The sequence below is a fragment of the Eublepharis macularius genome, chromosome 1 (assembly GCF_028583425.1).
Source record: "Eublepharis macularius isolate TG4126 chromosome 1, MPM_Emac_v1.0, whole genome shotgun sequence".
Lineage (NCBI taxonomy): Eukaryota > Metazoa > Chordata > Lepidosauria > Squamata > Eublepharidae > Eublepharis > Eublepharis macularius.
Genome location: NC_072790.1, coordinates 28,214,325 through 28,234,834, shown reverse-complemented (window position 1 = coordinate 28,234,834; position 20,510 = coordinate 28,214,325). Strand labels below are relative to the sequence as shown.

General features: G+C 47.0%; 1 protein-coding gene across 1 annotated transcript in view; it reads left to right on the top strand.

Moving 5' to 3' along the window:
* LOC129323971 (protein eva-1 homolog C-like) overlaps nucleotides 1-20,510 on the top strand; it is a 166,919-nt gene that overhangs the window by 131,335 nt on the left and 15,074 nt on the right. The window contains exons 6-7 of the mRNA XM_054970858.1: nucleotides 11,562-11,726; nucleotides 16,333-16,497. Coding sequence (XP_054826833.1) covers nucleotides 11,562-11,726; nucleotides 16,333-16,497 — 330 coding nt within the window. The remainder of the gene's footprint in view (nucleotides 1-11,561; nucleotides 11,727-16,332; nucleotides 16,498-20,510) is intronic.

The following is a 20,510-nucleotide window of genomic DNA, read 5'->3' as shown; positions in this document are numbered from 1 at the left end:
GCTCCTGGTGGGGGGAGGGACCTGGTGCTTACCATTCCACTGCTTCCATCATACTCCTCATATGCATGTCCCCCATGCCTGCGCGATGATGTCACTTCTGGGAAGCATGGGAGCTCTTTTGGGGTGGCCCAGTGATGCCAGTCCTGGGAAGTTACATTGTTGTGCCACCCTGGGAGTGTACCTGGGAGGCCCGTTCCTGTGCCTTTCCCCCCTGCCAGCCAGGTAGTTGTGGCAGGTGGTGGAGGATAAAAGCGGGGGATCCCTGTCCCCACCGGGGATCCTAAAGAGGTCACATAGAGATTACATACATACGTACATACATACATAAGGGCCCACCAAGCTTGTCCAGTCATGTAATTTGTCTTAAAATGTTTGGATTGGGTTTGGCTCATAGTAGGGTGGGCCTAAGGAGACACTTTGTTTGGGGGCACGCTGGTGATGGCTCTGGGCTCTAAGCCCAGGCCTCTGATCAAACTACCCTGAGTATCTCAGATTAAGATGTCAGCATTTTGTTTCTTGGTATTTCCTGTGATTTCACACTGAGGAACATTTTCAAATCCTCCTGCAAAAAAAAAAAATCTGCACTGGGGGAAAAAAACACCCAAGCTCAAAAAACCCATCAAAACAATTTTGTTCACCCTTGAGCAAATAATTCACTTCCAATTACATCTTAAGGGAAAGTCTAAGACAAAAGTTCAAAGTTAAATTAGTCAGAAACAGCCTCAACTGAATGTTGCAACTTTGAGGATAAAATGTACAGCAGTAGACATTCTCAGAAATGGCTAGCAAGGATTTCAAATCCTGTCCTCGTTATGTCAACAGGACAAGGTTAGGGAGGCTACTAAATCTCTTATATCATAACTCCAAGGTTATAGTGCTGTAGAAAAGTTTTAACACTACCATAAAAGCCAAGGGCAGACAACATAATGACATTGGTGGAAATGAAAAGAATAAGGAGCATTGTGCACAGGGTAAGGGGGGGAGCAGAGAATGACTGGCTTAATCCTGATTCTAGGTTTCCTCCCCCAATGCAGTAGGGTTGCCACCCCCCACCTGCCACCCACTGCCCTTGCTCACCTGGCCGGTGGTGGGGCAAAAGCGTTGGGAGGCTGTCTGGAGCCCATGAAAAATGGCGCACATGCACTCTGGATCCAGAGGAGTTAGCCGTGTTAGTCTGTAGTAGCAAAACAGAAAAGAGTCCAGTAGCACCTTTAAGACTAGCCAACTTTACTGTAGTATGGTTAGTCTTAAAGGTGCTACTGGACTCTTTTCTGTTTTGCTACTACAGACTAACACGGCTAACTCCTCTGGATCTATGACCATGGAAAGCGCCGCATTCAGCCGAATGGAGAGGAAATCCATCAACCTCATGAAGAAACTGGCACAAATACAAACAGACATCATCTTACTTTCTATATGCAAAAAATTGGACATTCTACCCAAGGGACTGTGTGTGAAGAACCCACTTAAATCCACTTACTGCACAGACTACAGTGAGAAACTCTGCAACACCTTATCCAGGAAACTCTTAATTCACCTAATCGGACTGATGTACAGCAAACAACAAAGGATCAAGCAAGAGATCTCCAAACTATACTCTTCCATAAAAAACAATCCCTCTACACAAACCAGGAGCTGGCAGATTTTTACAAAAACCAGAGAAACCATCTATTGCACACTACTTCCTGAATTACAGAAGAAGAAGGAGAAGAAACTCTCAAAACATCTGCATGTAACAGGGAACAAGACTACTTTAGATCCACCTAGCAACGTTATCAACCTCTCCAGCCACAAACTGAGCCAAGCAGAGGAATTTGTACTCTCACGTGGACTATCTTTGGTCCAGCCAGACCCATACAAACCATACAACTTTGTGGAGACCTGGAGGCCTATTTTGGATGCCTAAGACTGAAGGAATTCTTCAACCACTCCGCTGAACAAAACGCTGAACAAAAAGTTGAACAGACACCATCACAGCAGCAATCACCCTCCCAACCCAGCAATGCACAATCATTGTTATAAAGCTCCAGAAAAAAGAATTCCACATGGACACCCCCTGGGGGCCGCAACTCCTCATTGGACTTTTACATTGAATGCTTCCGTCGATGTACCCAGGCTGAGATAATTGACAAACAACACCACTTAAAGCAGAATCTCAACCGTGCAGAAAGAGATGCCATAAACAGCCTCCAAAATAATTCTGGCATCGTAATCAAGGAAGCTGACAAAGGTGGCATGGTTGTCATCAAGGACAAACATAACTACATACAAGAAGCAGAGAGACAACTCTCCAACATAACATTCTATAAAACATTACCTTCTGACCCTACAGAGCAATACAGAAGCTCAATAAAATATTAAAGACGCTCCCCATGGACATACACAAGCGTATCCATACGGGCACACCCCAGGAACCACGGCCAGGAACATTCTACCTACTACCCCAAATCCACAAACTAGGTAACCCGGGATGCCCCATTGTTTCAGGAATTGGCACCATCACAGTAGGAGTCTAAGGATATATGGACTCTATCCTCAGGCCCTATGCAACCAGCACATCCAGCTATTTATGGGACACCACCGACTTTCTCAGGAAAATACAGTCCATTGACAACCTACTAGATGACACCATTCTAGCGACCATGGATGTGGAGGCTCTGTACACCAATATCCCACATGCAGATGGACTGCAAGCCATCTGGAATATTATCCCGGACAAAACCACAGCACACCTCGCCACTGAACTTTGCCACTTTGTACTCACAATTACTTCGAATTTGGTGACAGCCCATATCTACAGGTTAACGACACAGCTATGGGCACACGCATGGCACCACAATATGCTAACATATTCATGGCAGACTTGGAATAATGCTTCCTCAGCTCCCATCCACTGAAACCACTCCTGTACTTAAGATTCTTGGATGACATCTTCATCATTTGGACCCATGGGAAGGAAGCCTTATGTTACAATCGTATCTGCTTCAATGCTCTGGATAGGGTCTTCCACTTAAGAGATTCACAAGCATTTTGGGGGCTACAGTACCCATCAAATGAAGTGAGGAAACAAATCGACAGGGCCAGACTAGTACCCAGAAACAGCCTCCTCCAGGACAAACCTAAAGGAACTAACAACAGAACACCACTGGTTATCACCTATAGTTCCCAGCTCATACCCATCAGTGATCTACAGCCCATCCTGGAAAATGATGCCTCTCTCTCACAAGCCCTGGGTGGAAAACCTCTCCTTGCCTACAGACAGCCCCCCAACCTTAAACGACTTCTCACTAACAACCATGAATCAGCTAGCAGAGTCACCAACACAGGTACCAGACCCTACAACAGACCCAGATGCCAACTCTGCTCTCATATCTACCCAGGAAATACGATTATAGGACCCAATGGCTTCAACTACGCTATGTCTGGCTCTTACAGCTGCTCATCCTCCAACGTCATATATGCCCTCATGTGCCAACAATGTCCATCTACTCTGTACATTGGACAAACCAGCCAACCTCTGCGCAAAAGAATAAATGGACACAAATCTGACATTAAAAATGGCAACATCCAGAAACCAGTGGAAAAACACTTCAATCTACCAGGACATTCCATCAAGGACTTAAAGGTCACCATAGTTCAACAGAAACCTCTCAAAAACAAAATCCAACGGGAAGCTGCTGGATTGGAATTCATATGTAAATTTGACTCAGTCAGACTTGGATTGAATAGAGATTATGAATGGTTATCTCATTATCAGAAGTAACTGATTTCATTACCAGAAGCAAACTGATTTTCATCTACTCCCCCCTCCCCTCACCACCTATATATATCTGGCCAGTTTCTTCTTACCCTCCGTGCACTCTGGAGGCATTCTGCTGATGTCACTTCCTGCTTAAAAAGGAAGTGATGGGGGATCAGCAGTGCCAATCCAGCCCAAAGTAATTTCACTAAGAAGAAGGAAAGGCACCCCACCCCTTGCTTTGAAGGTAAGGAGAGTGGCAACTCTATAACGTGGACAAAGCCCTACCTCCTCTGTAGGAGCCAAAAGAGGTGTTGTAAGTAAATACAAACCAATGGAAGTCCGTGGAAAGCCCAGACATATTGCTTTTTTCTCTTTGCTACAACAGAGCATATGGTATCCATTACCTCGACAGCCAATCACAGCACTCTCCAACAGCAGTGTATCAGATCCACACGGGCATCTTGTATCTGCAGTGTTCTGGTGCATGTCAGGAGGCTGTATCACTCTGACCCCAAGGAGGACCCTAAAAGAACTGTGTTCCCTGCACCAATTTTGCCTTCCTCCTCATGTGTAAGCTTCCATTCAGTGGCCTTGACAAATTGATCTGAATGGCCACTAGACCACTCTTCTGACCAAGCTTGGATGCTGAGAATTAAACACGAGGTGTTCTCATTTTGTTAAGCACTAGACAACTTCCACAGATTGTATAGACTTCTGCTGGCACAATCCAGAAGAACTCCATAATTTTTTTTTAAGTTCAGTTTTTTGAAGCACACACTTAAATGTTCATGTTTCAGAGCTTCAAACAAAATGTAAACAAACAACGGGCTTTGCCTCTAGGATTAATTAGAGTTCCAAAATCACTCATCAGCCCCAGCACCGAGAGACTTCTCTTGACTTTCACTGAGTTCTTAGTCTTATAAGTCTAATTATGAATTGCAGTGGTGCCCAAGGCACTGGTGACTCAGGCCCGGTCTAGACAAAGAGCTCATCACGTGGTTACAGGGTTCTTAGACCGGTCCGTTTCAGTACCACCATATGAACAAATTATTCTCATATAAAAATACCTCACTTATAGAACACCACGAGTCAAGTGGAAGGGGCCTAGTTTAGTTCTCTCCTTGAACTGATAGTTTTCGAGAGGAAGGGATTTCCCCCCCTTCATGGAGTACTCCATCATCCAATACAACCCCTCTACCACTTTCTACCAGCTTATCTAGTAGGAGAATGTAAAAAGACCGGGTCTGTTTCCCTATGTGTTATTTGTCCTGGTACAATACTGCTGGTAAAAGGGTTTTCCCCCTCTTGTTTCCCCATAGCACTGTGGTGTATTTGTGTACCTTCTGGGCTTTCTTCGACTTTTCTCTGATGTTTCTCAAACCTGCTTTGCTGCAAAGTTTTGTGCAGGGCTTTTTTTCTGGGAAAAGAGGTGGTGGAACTCAGTGAGTTGCCCTCAGAGAAAATGGTCACATGGCTGGTGGCCCTGTCCCCTGAACTCCAGACAGAGGGGAGTTTAGATTGCCCTCCATGCCACCGAGCAGCGCGGAGGGCAATCTAAACTCCCCTCTGTCTGGAGATCAGGGGGAGGGGCCACCAGCCATGTGACCATTTTCAAGAGGTTCCGGAACTCCATTCCACCGCGTTCCTGCTGGAAAAAAAGCCCTGGTTTTGTGGAAGATCACAGTAAAACCTGGCTGGCTGCTGTCTTTGGATTTTCCTATCTATATGGCAGCCATTTCCCCTGACCTGTTACGGTAAGGTTGCCAGGTCCAGATTGGGAAATTCCTGGAGATTTTGGGGGCGGAGCCTGAAGAGGATGGGGGTTTGGGGAAGGGAGGGGCCTCAGTAGGGTATAATTCCATAGAGTTCACCTTTCAAAGCAGCCGTTTTCTCCAGGGGAACTGGTCTCTGTTGCCTGGAGATCAGTTGTAATTCCAGGAGATCTCTCGCTATCACCTGGAGGCTGGCAAGCCTATGTTACAGCCATTTTTTTCTGCTCTCCTTGTTTTTACTTGGTCATTGAATATTGTTATATTGATAGAATGTTATAACAACAAGTATGCCAGGTTCTCTGAATTCCTAGCATTCATTTTTTTAAAATGAACTTGGTACACGAGTTGTTATAATATTATGGCTCCTACAGAGGAGGTGGGGCTTTGTCCAGGTTATATTCAGGGCTTTTTTTCAGCTGGAACGCGGTGGAATGCAATTCCGGAACCTATTGAAAATGGTCACATGGCTAGTGGCCCCGCCCCCTGATCTCCAGCCAGAGGGGAGTTGAGATTGCCCTCCGCGCCGCTTGGCGCAGAGGGCAATCTCAACTCCCCTCTGGCTGGAGATCAGGGGGCGGGGCCACCAGCCATGTGACCATTTTCTCCGAGGGCAACCCACTGAGTTCTACCACCTCTTTTCCCAGAAAAAAAGCCCTGGTTACAATCATAATCAATTGCTGATTTAAAAAACAAACAAACAGGGTAGGCCATGGCCAAAGGACTGGGGCAGGGAAACTGCAGGGAACCGTGCCGTGTGGAACCCCTGTTGTCGCTGCCCTTAGGAGCCGCACCAGCAATGTGGAAACCACCCATGTTGTCAATGCATTCCCATTCAAGGGACTTAAAACATTTAAACATTTATACTTAGCACCTCACACCTGTACCCCATATAACTTTATAGGGTTCAAAATATTAAGTTGCTTGTGTATGTGGCTCAGACCTAGGGTTGCCAGCCTCCAGGTAGTGGCTGGCGATCTCCCGGAATTACAACTGGTCTCCAGGTCACAGAGATCAGTTCACCTGGAGAAAATGGCTACTTTGGGGGGTGGACTCTATGGAATTATGCCATGCCAAGGTCCTTTCCCTCCCCGAACCCCACTTTCTTCAGGTTTCTCCAGGTTTCACCCCCCAGATCTCCAGGAATTTCCCAACTTGGAGCTGGGAACCCTACTCAGACCGTTCAGGCATTACAAGAGCATGTCAAACAGGACTAAGGTCCTTTCAGCATGCAGCAATGACTATTATGAACATTCCATTTCTCAGTCTGAACCTCTGAATCCCAGTTGGATTGCTAATGCAAAGGTTGCCAGCCTCCAGGTTGTGGCTGGAGATCTTCTGGAACTACAACTGATCTCCAAGCCATAGAGATCAGTTCCCCGGGAGAAAATGGCTGCTTTGGTGGAGGACTCTATGGCATTATGCCCTAATGATGTTTTCCCCCTCTCCAAACTCTGCCCTCTCCAGGCTCTACCTCCTTTCCCCAAATCTCAAGGAATTTCTCAATCTGGACCTGGCAACCCCAGTGACGCTCTCAGAAACCTGTTCCCCACCCCCCTCAAATGCTTGAAATTGTTCAGTACAATCGTATGAGGTGTATGACTCAAAAGACAGCAGTTTTTTCAAGAAAAAGGTTAAGTGTATTATTGTGTGCTCTGAACACATGTGTGGCATGTGTGAGTGGGTAGAACGAACAACAGGCGGCGTAAATAGGATACTTTCTCAGAAATGGCCTAATGCAACTTGGACTTTCAGGAAAACGGAGGTACCATATGCTCTGTGAGTCACTTCAGTTTAGAAGTGGTTGGGCACATCTCTGTAAAAAGAGAGGGAGGAACCCCACCCCCCTAGTTTCTTTTAAGTATTTTTGCTTAGTCTTAGAATAGCTGACAAAAGCTCAAATATCAAAAGGTTCGTGCCCCCCCCCAAACCCAAGCCAGTGTTTTTGTTTGAAAGCGGGCCTTGGCTGTGTGTGGTCACCTAATGAGTGTAGGATGTTTCTAATGTCAGGCGGCTGGCCTCATTCCAGTCGCTGGGTTTGTTTTGTTTCCCGTCTAATAAAAAATGTCCACAAAGCCACAAGGGGATATGGGCCGCATCCTTGACTTCCTACCCTGGACTGTTGTGTGCCTTCAGATTTATTGCTGCCCTGTTTGTTTGGCGCAAACAGCCAAAGGTATTTAGAGGCTGAGCAGGGAAGGTGGCACCCACCTTTTCCAGACCTGGGTGCTTTGCTCACCTGGCTCTCTCACCCTTTTCTCAGTGCATTGTTGCTCGGAGCCTCTTCTGACCTCAGAGGTGGTGCAGTCCGCGATACTTTTGTCCTTGCCGCATCTTTTCATTTCGTTTGAGAAGCTCTGCATGTCAGTTCTCTTTTCATCTGAGAAGAGAACTGACTTCTCTTCAAACTGACATTCAGAGCTCTTTTCGTTTGAGAAGCTCTGCGTGTCAGTTTGAATACACACGAACGCAGGAAGCTGACTTCTACTGAATTAGACCCTTTGTCCATCGAAGTGAGAATTTTCTGTTCGGACTGGCAGCGGCTCAGGCAGAGGTCTTTCACATCACCGACTAGCTGATCTTATAAACTGGAGATGCTGTGGGTTGAACCTAGGGTTGCCAGCTCCAAGTTGGGAAATTCCTGGAGATCAGGGGGGGGGGGGTGAAACCTGGAGAAAGTGGGGTTTGTGGAGGAAAAGACCTTGGCATGGCATAATTCCATAGAGTCCACCCCCCCAAAGTAGCCATTTTCTCCAGGTGAACTGATCTCTGTGGCCTGGAGACCAGTTGTAATTCCGGGAGATCTCCAGCCACTGGCTGGAGGCTGGCAACCCTAGTTGAACCTGGGACCTTTGGCATGCCAAGAAGATGCTCGAATTCTGCGCCATGGCCCCTCAGCTTTGAAAGGGGTGGCTTTGCTACTTGGATGTTTGGCAGCCAGATGGGTAATGGAGATGAGCTGTGGAAACGGGGGGGGGGGGGGAGTTTCCAGTGCAACATATTTATTGTACTGTAAAATGAATACAATCCAAATTAGGTCAACAAATCCCCATGTTGGAGGCTGTCTAAAACCAACAGTGGGGAGATAACGGTTGTGTCAGGGCTTTTTTTCTGGGAAAAGAGGTGGTGGAACTCAGTGATGGAACTCAGGACCGCACAATGATGTCACTTTGGGTCAGCTGGAACAAGGGGGGGAGTTTTTTAAAGTTTAAATCGCCCTCAGTGAAAAGGGTCACATAGCCGGTGGCCCTGCCCCCTGATCTCCAGACAGAGGGGAGTTGAGATTGCCCTCCGCGCCGCATGGTGCGGAGGGCGATCTAAACTGCCCTCTGTCTGGAGACCAGGGGGCAGGGCCACTGGCCATGTGACCGTTTTCAAGACGTGCCGGAACTCCGTTCCACCGCGTTCCTGCTGAAAAAAAAGCCCTGGGTTGTGTATTGGTTCTTGTGCTCTGGAGAAGGGAGAGTTTTGTTTTTACTTAACTCAGGTGGGTCAGGCTTGATGCCCTTTTTAATCGAAGAGGATGCCTCTGTCAAATCCTTTTTTCTTTCAAAGTGATGTGTTTCATTGACAGCTGGGGAAACTCTTGTATGGGGAATTTTATCAGTAGTGTTAGAAACAGCCACTGTGAGCAAGTCTCTGGAGGGGCAGTGCATACATTTACTAAACAAAAAGTCGGGGGGGGGGATTGTAAGGAGAAAAACATGCTGAAATGCACCGATTCCTTCCTCTGTTTTCAAAAAGAGTCCAGTAGCACCTTTAAGACTAACCAATTTTATTGTAGCATAAGCTTATGCTACAATAAAATTGGTTAGTCTTAAAGGTGCTACTGGACTCTTTTTGATTTTGCTACCACAGACTAACACGGCTAACTCCTCTTCCTCTGTTTTGTAATGCTGTTTAGTTAGCTGGAACTCACCAACGTTTTCTGACTTTTCACATTGCCTGTGTTAAGCACCGGAGCTTACCATGGTAAGAAGTGTTCATCTCTGTTCATCTTAGGGCTATTAAAAAAATCAGATTCAAAAGCAGATGATCTGCCATTTTAAAAACCTGAGTCAGATTCTTCAGTACTAGCATTCAATTAAATTATATTAGGAAATCGCTCAAAAAGCCATTTCCTTCCTTGGGATAAAATTCTCCTCTGCCTCTCCAAAGAACCTCCATCTACCCAGGGAAGCCTCAACCTCCAGTTTCAAGCAACGAAGAGTTAATGTTTATATATCTTGACAATTAACACACTCACCTCCAGAGAAGGCGCAGAGAGGCACGAATTGGCATTTGAGGGGGCTTTTCTCCCCATTCCCAGGATCCTCAAAGATGTGGGTGGGTGCCTGTACGTGTGTGTGTGTGTGTAATATGTGCCATCATGTCACTTCGGATTTATGGATATTCTGTGAATGAATGCCCTCCAAAACATCCTATCATTGACAGCCTTGCTCACATCTTACAAACTGAAGGCCGTGGCTTTCTTTGTTGAGCCATTTTGGGTCTCCTCATCTCCATTTTATACTCACAACCACTCTGTGAGGTAAGTTAGTCTGAGATCATGCGACTGGCCCGACAACACCCAGCAAGGTTTCATGGCAGAATCGGGATTCAAACCCAATTCTCCCAGATCAGAGAGTCTCTGTACATGAGACGCCTCGGCATGTGTTCGTCAAGTGTAGGGAGATGGGAAGCATAGTCTAAAAAGACAGAGCTGGCGGAGATCACTCCTCAGAGGGTTTGTTAATTTCAACTTTGCCTCCCCAAAGGCTCTGTCAATTTTACCTCTCCAGTCTAAAACTGTGTGAGATCGCAACCAGAGGGCATCGAGGAGCTGCCTTCCAGAGCTGGGCTTGGACCTGGAGAGGGCTGATCTTTCCCTTCTGGCATTTCACAGTCCTTTCACACACCTCCAGTGTATAGCAAAGCCTTTGCCCTAAATAATAACAACAAAAACAAAAACAACTACCTATTTATATACCGCTCTTCAGGACAACTTAACACCCACTAAGAGAGGTATACCAAGTATGTTGTTATTATCCCCACAACAATCACCCTGTGAGGTGGTTGGGCTGAGAGAATTCTGAGAGAGCTGCGACTGACCCAAGGTCACCCAGCTGGCTTCAAGCGGAGGAGTGGGGAATCAAACCTGGTTCTCCAGATTAGAATCCTGCTGGTCTTAACCACTACACCAAACTGGCTCTCAGCAACCGTGCCGCCAGCTCTGTCTTTTAAAACTACCCTTCCTGACTACCATTGCATCTCCCGACATGTGTTCTTCACGTGTCAGATGTCTCATGTAGAGAGGCTCGGAGTCTGACACTCTAACCAAACTACACCAAACTGGCTCTCAGTTTCCCTTCAGTGTTCATGCATAAACTAACAAGCGAAGCTGGGAAGCTTTTGCAAGCCTGTACTTCCATGTTAAAATAGGGAGACCCCTTTGGATGAATGCTGAACATTAAATCATGTGCGAGGAACTCTGCATGCAACAAATACAATTGGAGAGTTTTCTGAATCTTCCATCTGTTAACCTTTTAATGTTTAGTGCATTGAAATAGGACGTTCTACACCTTTTGAGTATTGCAGTTACAACCGTGCCACTCTGTTCTATGCAGTTTTGCAGCCTGGGTGGAATGTCAGGGGTGTTGCCACTTCCCGTGGCCTCCTGTCCCTCCCTGTTATCCCTCAGTTCATCTGAAACCCTGTTCTTTCTCCCGTGCATCATAACTTTCCTCCTGTCTTTCCGATCAGTCCAATCTATAGGCCCAACTGCTTTCACTATTGCCTGATCCAAAGGCTTTTGCCTGAGTGTAATTATCTTCCTTTCTGGCAAAATTATACTTGTCGGTTGATTTGACTGTGCCCGGGTCCCGATGACGAATCTAGCCACCTGGCATTGGCACACACCCACCCATCGCATTTCTGCCCGATTACACAAGCACCTTGGACCGGCTTCGTTGGGGCTGCTCGCAGGCTCGTTAGATCACGTCAGAGCCAGAAAGACTATGCTGCAGTTCACTTTATTACCTATCCTAACGATCCCGTCCTTCTTCTTTCAGTACCCAAGAAACTGCTGCATGAAACTCAGCCAGATCCCCCGAACTCCCAAGTTGCTCCTCAGCCCGGTTTCCCACAGCTGCCAAGAGAACATGATCCGAACATAATAGGAGACGGAACGTTTATCTCTGATGCCTCATCGTCCATCACAGAGCACGTTCTGCCAGGTAGCCATGGCTATAGCAGTGTTTGTGAGAAAAGTCTTCTTGCGAGGGGTGGAGGGGTGGGGGTGATGTTTATCAAGCCCTCCAGTAACAAACAGGCTCTTTATGAAGGAGTTTGTATCGTGGACTTGCTCCACCTTGCCTGTCAATATTAGAGAAGCATTCCAAATGGGAGAAATGCGCATACTTCATCATTACTGAGATATCTTTTGTTTTACTGGGACCAGGACTGAAGATCCTTACACTTTTCTGAGAATAATCTGTCCTGAGGATCTGTCAGATTGTGTTTCAGTTTCATTTATGACATTTCGAGTTATCTTTCACCAACAAAGGACTCAAGTGGGGGAGCATTGTGGTTTTTAAAAAATCCATTTAAATCATAAAACAACATGGAAAGTTGAGAGCTAATAAAACACAATAGTCAGTTATCAGCGTTGCTTAGCAGTGTTGCCCTTCTAATCAGCTCTGCATTACATAGTTTCCTAGAAGGCGCTTATAGCGTTGCCAAGTCCGGGTTGGATAAATTTCTGGATATTTTAGGGGCAGAAGCTGGACAGTGTGGGCTTTGGGGAGGGGAGTGATCTCAGTTGGGTATAATGCCATAGAGCCCACCCTCAAAGCAGCCATGTTCTGCCTGGGAACTGATCCCTGTCATCTCAAGGTCAGTTGTAATTCCACGAGATCTCCAGCTGTAACCTGGAGACTGGCAACCCTACTTCCTAACTTGGTTGAGAAGGGTATTCCGCAGAAGTGGGGCCACTCAAGAAGGCTCGAAACTGAGCAGTGGCAGATTTGGACATAGGAGGGAGATGGAAAGGAGGCGTGGACTGGGTGATTCCATATGTCCCTGTTCCCTATCCTTTAACCTCCCAGTGAGGGTGGGGGGAAACTGGCACTCACCTCCATGATGTCTTGTCACTTCTGGGAGTGATGTCATTGCGCAGGGCACAAAGCCTGGGAGCACTCCTGGGGCCTGCTCGATGACATCACACCTGGGAGTGACATCATCGCACTGCGCTGGGAGCGCACCCTGAGAGGCCCATTCCTGCACCTTTCCCCGCGCTGGACAGGTGGGTGGTGTGGAGGGGCAGATGGTGGGAGCGAGGGATCCCCACCCTCACTGGGGGACCACCAACCCTACCCAGCTATGGTCTTCAGGCAGCCTGCCAGTTAACCCACCCCTTAGGGTGGCCCGTCTTATACCAACCATAGCCCAGGCCTTGTCTATTGTGGCTCCTGCTCTATGGAATGGGCTCCTGGAAGAGGTGAAAGGAGCTCCCGTTAGACATCTTTAGGAGGCGCTGTGAGGCATTTTGACAGGGTTTCAATGACAGGTGTCTTTTAAAGAGGGGGATGGAGGGATTTGTGAGTTATTTTATTTTAACTGTAAATGTTTTAAAGCTATTATTGTAAGCTGCCTTGAACCATGAGAAAAGGCAGGGTAAAAATGTTTTAATAAATAAATGATATAAACAAATATGATTGGAGCTGTTGAATGGGTTCTTTCAGTCAGAGCTGGTCCTTCAAGAATGTGGGTTTAAAACCACAGAGAGCTTTGAAGGTAAAAAACAGCACCTTGATTTTAAATTGGAAACAGATAGGAAGATAGTGTAGCAATCTTAAAATTGTGGTTTATTCCAGATATCAATTCCAGAAGTTTCTGAGCAAAGTTCAAGGGCATCCCCTGTAGGGCATGTTACAGTAGTCTCCAGGGCTTTTTTTCAGCTGGAACGCGGGGGAACGGAGTTCCAGAACCTCTTGAAAATGATCACATGGCTGGTGGCCCCGCCCCCTGATCTCCAGACAGAGGGGAATTTAGATTGTCCTCTATGCTGCTCCAGGCAATCTAAACTCCCCTCCGTCTGGAGATCAGGGGGCGGGGCCACCAGCCATGTGACCATTTTCTCCAAGGGCAACCCACTGAGTTCCACCACCTCTTTTCCCAGAAAAAAAGCCTGGGTAGTCTAGAATGTGGATCAGTGAGGGAAATACAAACAAAATTAACCCCATGTATGCCAAAATATATTTTCCAAAAAATTGTAACATTTGTTTGTTTATTGCATTTATATTCCTTTCTTCCCCCCTGCCCTCCCAGCTAGAACTCGAAGTGGATTGCATAACATTAAAAACAGTATTGAAACTATATAACAATCCATAGTGAAAACAGTATGCAAGAACTTGCCCCATATCTCTAAGCCCAGCCCCAGATACATGACTGGACAGGCACTCATGCAGAGAAAGCTCATTTTACATCATTTCTGTTCTGCTAAAAGAGTGGGGACTTTTCTCTGCACTTCTGCCATAGGATTCCATGACGCAGGGGCTGCTACCCTACCTTGATTGCAAGATGGAATCACCAGCAAGGCTTGCTACGCATTTGGTTGCTGTAGCATGCAGTTGCATTCCTCTGCAACAGAAACACCAACATGGACGCTTTTTCAATTGTAACCTTCAATCTTTACCAAAAAAACATATTTTAAATAAACACAAGGGTGAGTTGGGGAGGGCTTTTATCATTCTTATCATCATTTTTGATGAGCGCGGAGGGCAATCTCAACTCCCCTCTGTCTGGAGATCAGAGGGTGGGGGCACCAGCCATGTGACCATTTTCTCCAAGGGCAACCCACTGAGTTCCCCCACCTCTTTTCCCAGAAAAGATGTCCTGGAGGCAAGTATGTGAACAACCCATTCTGAGGGCATAGCCTGGTGCACTGTCTCTCAGAGGGTTCACCGCGGGTGAGAGGAAGGGCCCACTTTGCCCTGGCATCTTTTAGCTGCTCCTGCTATCCCTCAGGCTCCAGGGATGATAAAGCTAGCTGCCACCACCAAGTTTTTAATTTATAGAGGGGGGCACACATTGGAGTTTCCTCCCTTTCTGGGTTACTACAAAGAGGATCCTGATTTAGGTGTGTGCTCTCTCTCCCCCCACCAGTTACCCCTATAGTAGACCCGAGCAGCCATGGGCGGACGAGCCCTACATTCCCTGAGCCTCTCATCTCAGACTACTCTTCAAAGAGGTGGGGAGCAGAGAAGAAATTTATTAAGGGATAAAAAGAAACAGGAGGCAGAGTGAATTAACATACGTAAATCCTTGAGGGGTTTGCGGGCACCTCTGCATCCAGAGGCAATAAACCTCAGAATACCAGTGCTACTATGCCCTGGTGTTGGCCCTCCAGAGTAACTGGTTGGCCAGTGTGTAGGACAGGATACTGGACCAAATGGACCACTGGTCTGATCCAGCAGTGCCAAGTCTCCATAGCAACAGGTGGCAGAGTGGCTGGTACTCACCGGGTTCAATCTTTGTGTGTGCTTGTGCTCCCCGCTGGGGTGTGATGATGTCACTTCCAGAAGTGACATCATCAGGCTGTTAGTGGGAGTGATCTCTCGCTTTGCTCTTTGAGAATCAGCCTGTTTGGGGCAGAGGTCAACCCGGCACAAAACGCGGGAACAGAACTCCCATGGACAGCGCGAGGATGTCACTTCCTCTCCAAAACAGTCACCAGTGTTATGTGACACTTGAATCTTCATGGGCCTACTGGCCAAATCCTTGCCTGCTGCCCATTTTTTTTAGTATGCTGACAATTTGGGATAGCACAGCTTCAAAACCGTGGAACACAACACGATCTATCTGTATTAAAGCTGAAAGCACTTTTATCAGTCAGAGCATGGAATAGCTTGTACCTTTTCCACCCTGATGACAATTTATGTGCCAAGCTTTGCAGCTTGCTCAAAGTTAACACCACACGATAAGCAGAGGCCAAACGGAACTGGCCTTCGCTCATTGGCAGGAGGACACTGAAGAACCCGGGGCTGAAAAACTTCATTCAACCTTCAGGCTTTTTTTTTCTTTGTATCAGTTCTGCGAATCACCAAGCTTTCCCCAGCATGACTGTTTAATGGTGTTTAAAAACAATTAGTGTTCTTGTAGGCGACCAGTGGTGTCTGCAAACAGATCAAGGTACAAAGAGTTCTCAGCAGTGATCTGATAAGGTCTGAAAGGGTCTCTTTCAGGCTCAAGGAATTAGCCGCCTCCTCAGCTACAGAGTTTCAACAAAAAAAACCTGTCATCAACGGCACCTTTTTCTCCTGCTGAAGGGAAGCAAGCCCCACTAGTAGGAAGTCATAAAGGGCGTTCCAGATCCACCCGCTTCTTAATAAAGGCCAGGGGTGGGGTGGGGAAGGAGGCTTGTTTGCCAGGTGTAGAGCAGCAGCTATAGAATTACAGTCAAATGCGAGCAGGGCTGCCCGTGATTTTTTTGGGAGGGGGGGAGCTGCTGCATTGAGTTAGGACAAGTTTGCCGGGACCCGGTGCTGATAAAGGCTCCTTTGATTTGCAGCTCAGAAAGGCCTCTGATTATACATTTGCAGTAAATCAGCCGGGTGTGTCTAACTGGTGACTTGAAAGTGCAGGGGGGCAGACCTCCTTTCGCAAGCGAGCACAGTAGTCGCCTGGAGTGCTCTTTGAGTAGGCAGCTCAAGTCAAGCGGGGAAACTTCAGATGCTTCAGATTTCTGGGTGAAGCGTGATTCTCCTCTCCGGCTTCTGGAGGGCAGCTCTGCCGGAGTCGTGGGCCTTCGAATCAGAGGTGTTCGCTTTGTCTTTCAAACAGAAAAGAAGAAAGGGAGGTCTGCTACCTTTTACCCGCTAGACACGCAGTCTTTGCTCCTTCCGGTGGATGAGAGGATCGCAGTCAAGGGCGCGATGGAGCCTGCTGGTACCAGCACAGAAATGGAGCTTCTCAGCAACATCCTCGCAGCATATTCCTTCATCACAGGTAGCCTCTTCTCTCCTCTTATGCCCACTGAATGATTTTATTGCCTGTTAAAAGAGCAGTTGCCCTGCCTGGATAGCCTAGGCAAGCCTGATCTTGTCTGATCTTGGAAGCTAAGCAGCATCAGCCTTGGTTAGGAGTCGGATGGGAGACCTCCAGGGATGCAGAGGCAGGGAACGGCAAACTGTGTCTGTGAGTCTCTTGCCATGAAAACCCCACCTTGCCCTAAGTCGGCTATGACTTGATGGCTCTCTCCACCACCAATATATGTGAAGGTCACATGCTTTTAAATGCCACCCCTGTAGGCGTTTTGCATTTATTTGTTTCTGGTTTTCATTCCTCCGAAATAAACAGCAGTGTAGGGATTTCTCCTTGGTGCATTCCCAAAGTCCAATATTAGTCTGTACATTTCAAAATGAAGAAAAACCTTCCTCCTCTTCCGCCCTGCAACAACAACAACGCCCCCCCCCCCACCTCCAGCCCTGAGCTCATTCACTTCTGGGAGCCACAAATCCTGGAAGGCATTTGAGCCGCTAGTTAAAGGGGTGGCGGGAGTGAAGAGGGAGAGCAAGTTGGCCCGCTCAAGTCCCTGTCAGTTTATAGGAAGGATTTATAGGAAGGGCTGGGAGGGTGCATACCTCACGGTAGTCCCCTCCCCTTTGCACTCCCCTGGACACGGGCAATGTGGAAGCGCTCTGACTAATTTAAAGCTAAGCATGTCCCGGCAGGAGGATGAGTTAGAAATTGGAGGAAAAGAGGCCCCTCTCTGGTTCTCGCGTATCCGTCTCCTCGATAACTCTTTGAGCTGCAAAGCGGGCAGAGCCACATATTATCCTGGGAACGGCGGGTGGGATCGAAAGTTGGGTTTCTCCCATCCAAACTCTCCTGTTCAACATGGGGAGGGAGAGAGAAAGGGAAAGATATACACAGAATGCACCTTCTGCATTGTGAGAGGTTGAGGAATTGCTGACCAGCATCCTTTCCCCCTAGCATTGAGCCTCCACAGTCAGGGCAGTTCTGTTCCGATGCTTGGCTAACCATCTTCATGACAGGAAGCTGTTTCTTTAGCCCCCACCTCAGCTTGCTTCGCACTCTTTTGTGGTGGAGGAGGGTGGGTGGTGGATTACTTCACTGGCCATCCAGACATGATTCCTTGTTACTATTTTTTGTCCTTTATGGAACAGCTCTGATCAACAAAAGGAGGGCTATACACATTTATTATTTCCTGTGAGTTTTGATGCCATGTTAGTTGGTAATTACAAACCTTATGTTGGTGGGAGAGGCTGTGTGGTGTAGTAGTTAGACTTGGACTGGAAAGAGATAGGTGGACTGTACATGGGCTTTCTCTGTGGTGGCCCCTACCCTGTGGAACGGCCTGCCTGAGGAGGTCAGGAGAGCCCCCACTTTCCTGGCTTTCCACAAACAATGCAGAACTGAATTATTCAAAAAGGCTTTTTACTCAGATAGGAGGGAAGTATTATAGGGAGGGGATCTCAGATGCTTCGCTAATGAGTTAGGGACCACAGACTTCACCACTATGTTGCCTTGCATATTATTTGTTGCTTTAAATATGTACTCCTATGTACTTCCTGTGCTTCATGTTATCTAACGTTAGTCCTAGAACTGATTATGTTCTGTTTCAGCAACTCTTCAGCTTTGTATTGGATCCTTGCTAATGCTGTATCTTTGTAAAATCCTATGACATTGTTTATGGAAATGTCCTTGACACTGTATGGAAAGGTCCTTGCCACTGATTGTACTAATCTCACACTCTGTAATCTTCCTTGAGTCTCAGTGAAAGGCGGACTATAAATGACATAAATCAATAGATAAATAAATCTAAAGTACCCTGAGTTGCTCAAAGAAAGGTAGGATTGCCAGTTCCAAGTTGGGAAATTCTAGGAGAGTTGGGGGGTGGAGCCTGAAGGGGATGGGGCTTGGGGAGGGAAGTGACCTCAGTGGAGTAAAATGCCGTAGAATCCATCCTCCAAAGCAACCATTTCCTCTAGGGGAACTGATCTCTGTGGCCTGGAGATCAGTTGTAATTCCAGGAAATCTCCAACCACCCCTCTGGAGGTTAGCAACCCTAACGCAAGGGCAAGGTCATCTAGTCTGTTTTTATCCCGTGCTTCCCTCAAAGAGAACAGTGTACGGGGTTATCCTTTTACAGTGAACCCTCACAACAACCCTGTGAAGTCAGATTAAGAAAGCATGACCCTGCAAGCTTCATGGCAGAGTAGGGATTTGAATCTGGGACTTCCAGATCCCAAACAGTGGGGTCGCCTGCTCCGTTTTGGCCGATTCCAGGAGATTTGGGGGGGGGTGGAACTTGTGGAGGGCTAAGTTTTGGGAGAAGAGGGAGCTCCCAGAGATATTATGCCATAGAGTTCATAGTCCAAACCTGCCATTTTCTCCAGGGAAATGGATCTTTGTTGTCTGGAGATCAGTTATAATCTGGAGAGAGCCCCAGGCCCACGTAGGCCAGGCAACCCTAACCACTATATCACCATGTCCAAGTGACAAGCGGTAGAAACCCCTGTCTAAATTTAACGTAATGATCAGATCAAAATCCATTTGGAACCCCCCCCCCCCCAATATTTCTACAGTGGGGGAAATGTATCTCTACCAAGTCTCCTTAACATCCGATATATGCTAATTATACTCAAACATCCGTAGGTTTGGCTTTTGTCCTGGTGGCAAGCTGGGAGCGAATAGTTCGGGGAGATATTCTGAGCACTGCCTATATAGTCTTTCTTTAGAATAATCTCCGTCTGTTTATAGGTTTTCCTTCTCATCATCTGAAGTTCAGGCTAAGGTAAACTTAAGAGGGGTTAATAACCCCCTTTTGATTCTGAAGATCAAAGGCTTGCTCGCTGTGCAGGCAAGTTCTCTACCCTGTAATTTGGGAAATGATTGGCACATGTGTATTGACTCTGCTTAAGAACATTTGGCTTCTCTTCGGTTGAAGTGTGAACATTAAGTTAACCATCCATGCTGCTTGTTGTAATTTCATGTTGATATCTTGTTTTGAATAAATGTTTCTTTAGGCCACAGCTTTCATCTACTCTTGTGCTGTGATTCTTGCATGGAGTATTTCAGTTCTTTTGCCTTTATGTTTATTTCGGGAGATTACTCTCAATGGGAAAGTATTGGACTATTAACTCTGTTTAGATTTGTTGGGACTGAGATTAATGCTTCTGTTTGACCGGAATTTATCTCATGGAAAATGTCAAGTGTGCAGAAAGTACATCATGTTTTCTGCACACTTTATTTGGTGTTCCCTCATTGACGCTCCTTCCTGTTTATGTGTTTGTTTAGTTGTTTATGCGTTTAATTTTTTTATAGTCTATTGTTAAGCTTGTTTTAATAATTCTCATTATTTGCTTCCTTGGAGACCCTAAATTGGTGGCATAAAAATGTTTTAAATAAAATCTTAAGACATAAAAGGCAGACTGTGTTGCTGACAACTCACTTTTTATCCCTGCGCATGTGCAGACAAGTAATATTCTGTACTGGTTTTACTGCACTGTTACCATGCTCCTATCTGTATTTTAATCTCATTTTATATGGAGTCTCTGTATGTAAAATTTTATGTTGTATATATGCCAATAAAGGCTTGCTTGCTTGCTACTTCTTATCCCCGCGCATGTGCAGAATGCAGGGATAAGAAGTGAGTGGGGGCGAAACGGTTTGCCTCCCCACTGTAGCGCCAGGCTTTCCTGCTGCCTCAGGGTTTCTCAGCTGAGTAGGGTGAAGGTGGGCGAACCCCTTCACCCTACCCAGCTGATCTGTGAGCGAGGGAGGATGGCAGCAGAGCCTGCTCGCCTGCCCACCCCTCAGCTGGGCAGGGAGAAGGCTTTCTCCCTGTCCAGCTGATCTGTGGCCCAGCTGGCAGCCCGCTTCTGCCCAGTCCAGCGGCCTGCTGTGGTGTGGGGCAGCCTGGCCCGCTGTGATGTGGGCTGCCCGGCCCAGTGGCCCGCGGCTACCCAGCCTGCTGCGGCCTGCTCGGCCCCTGC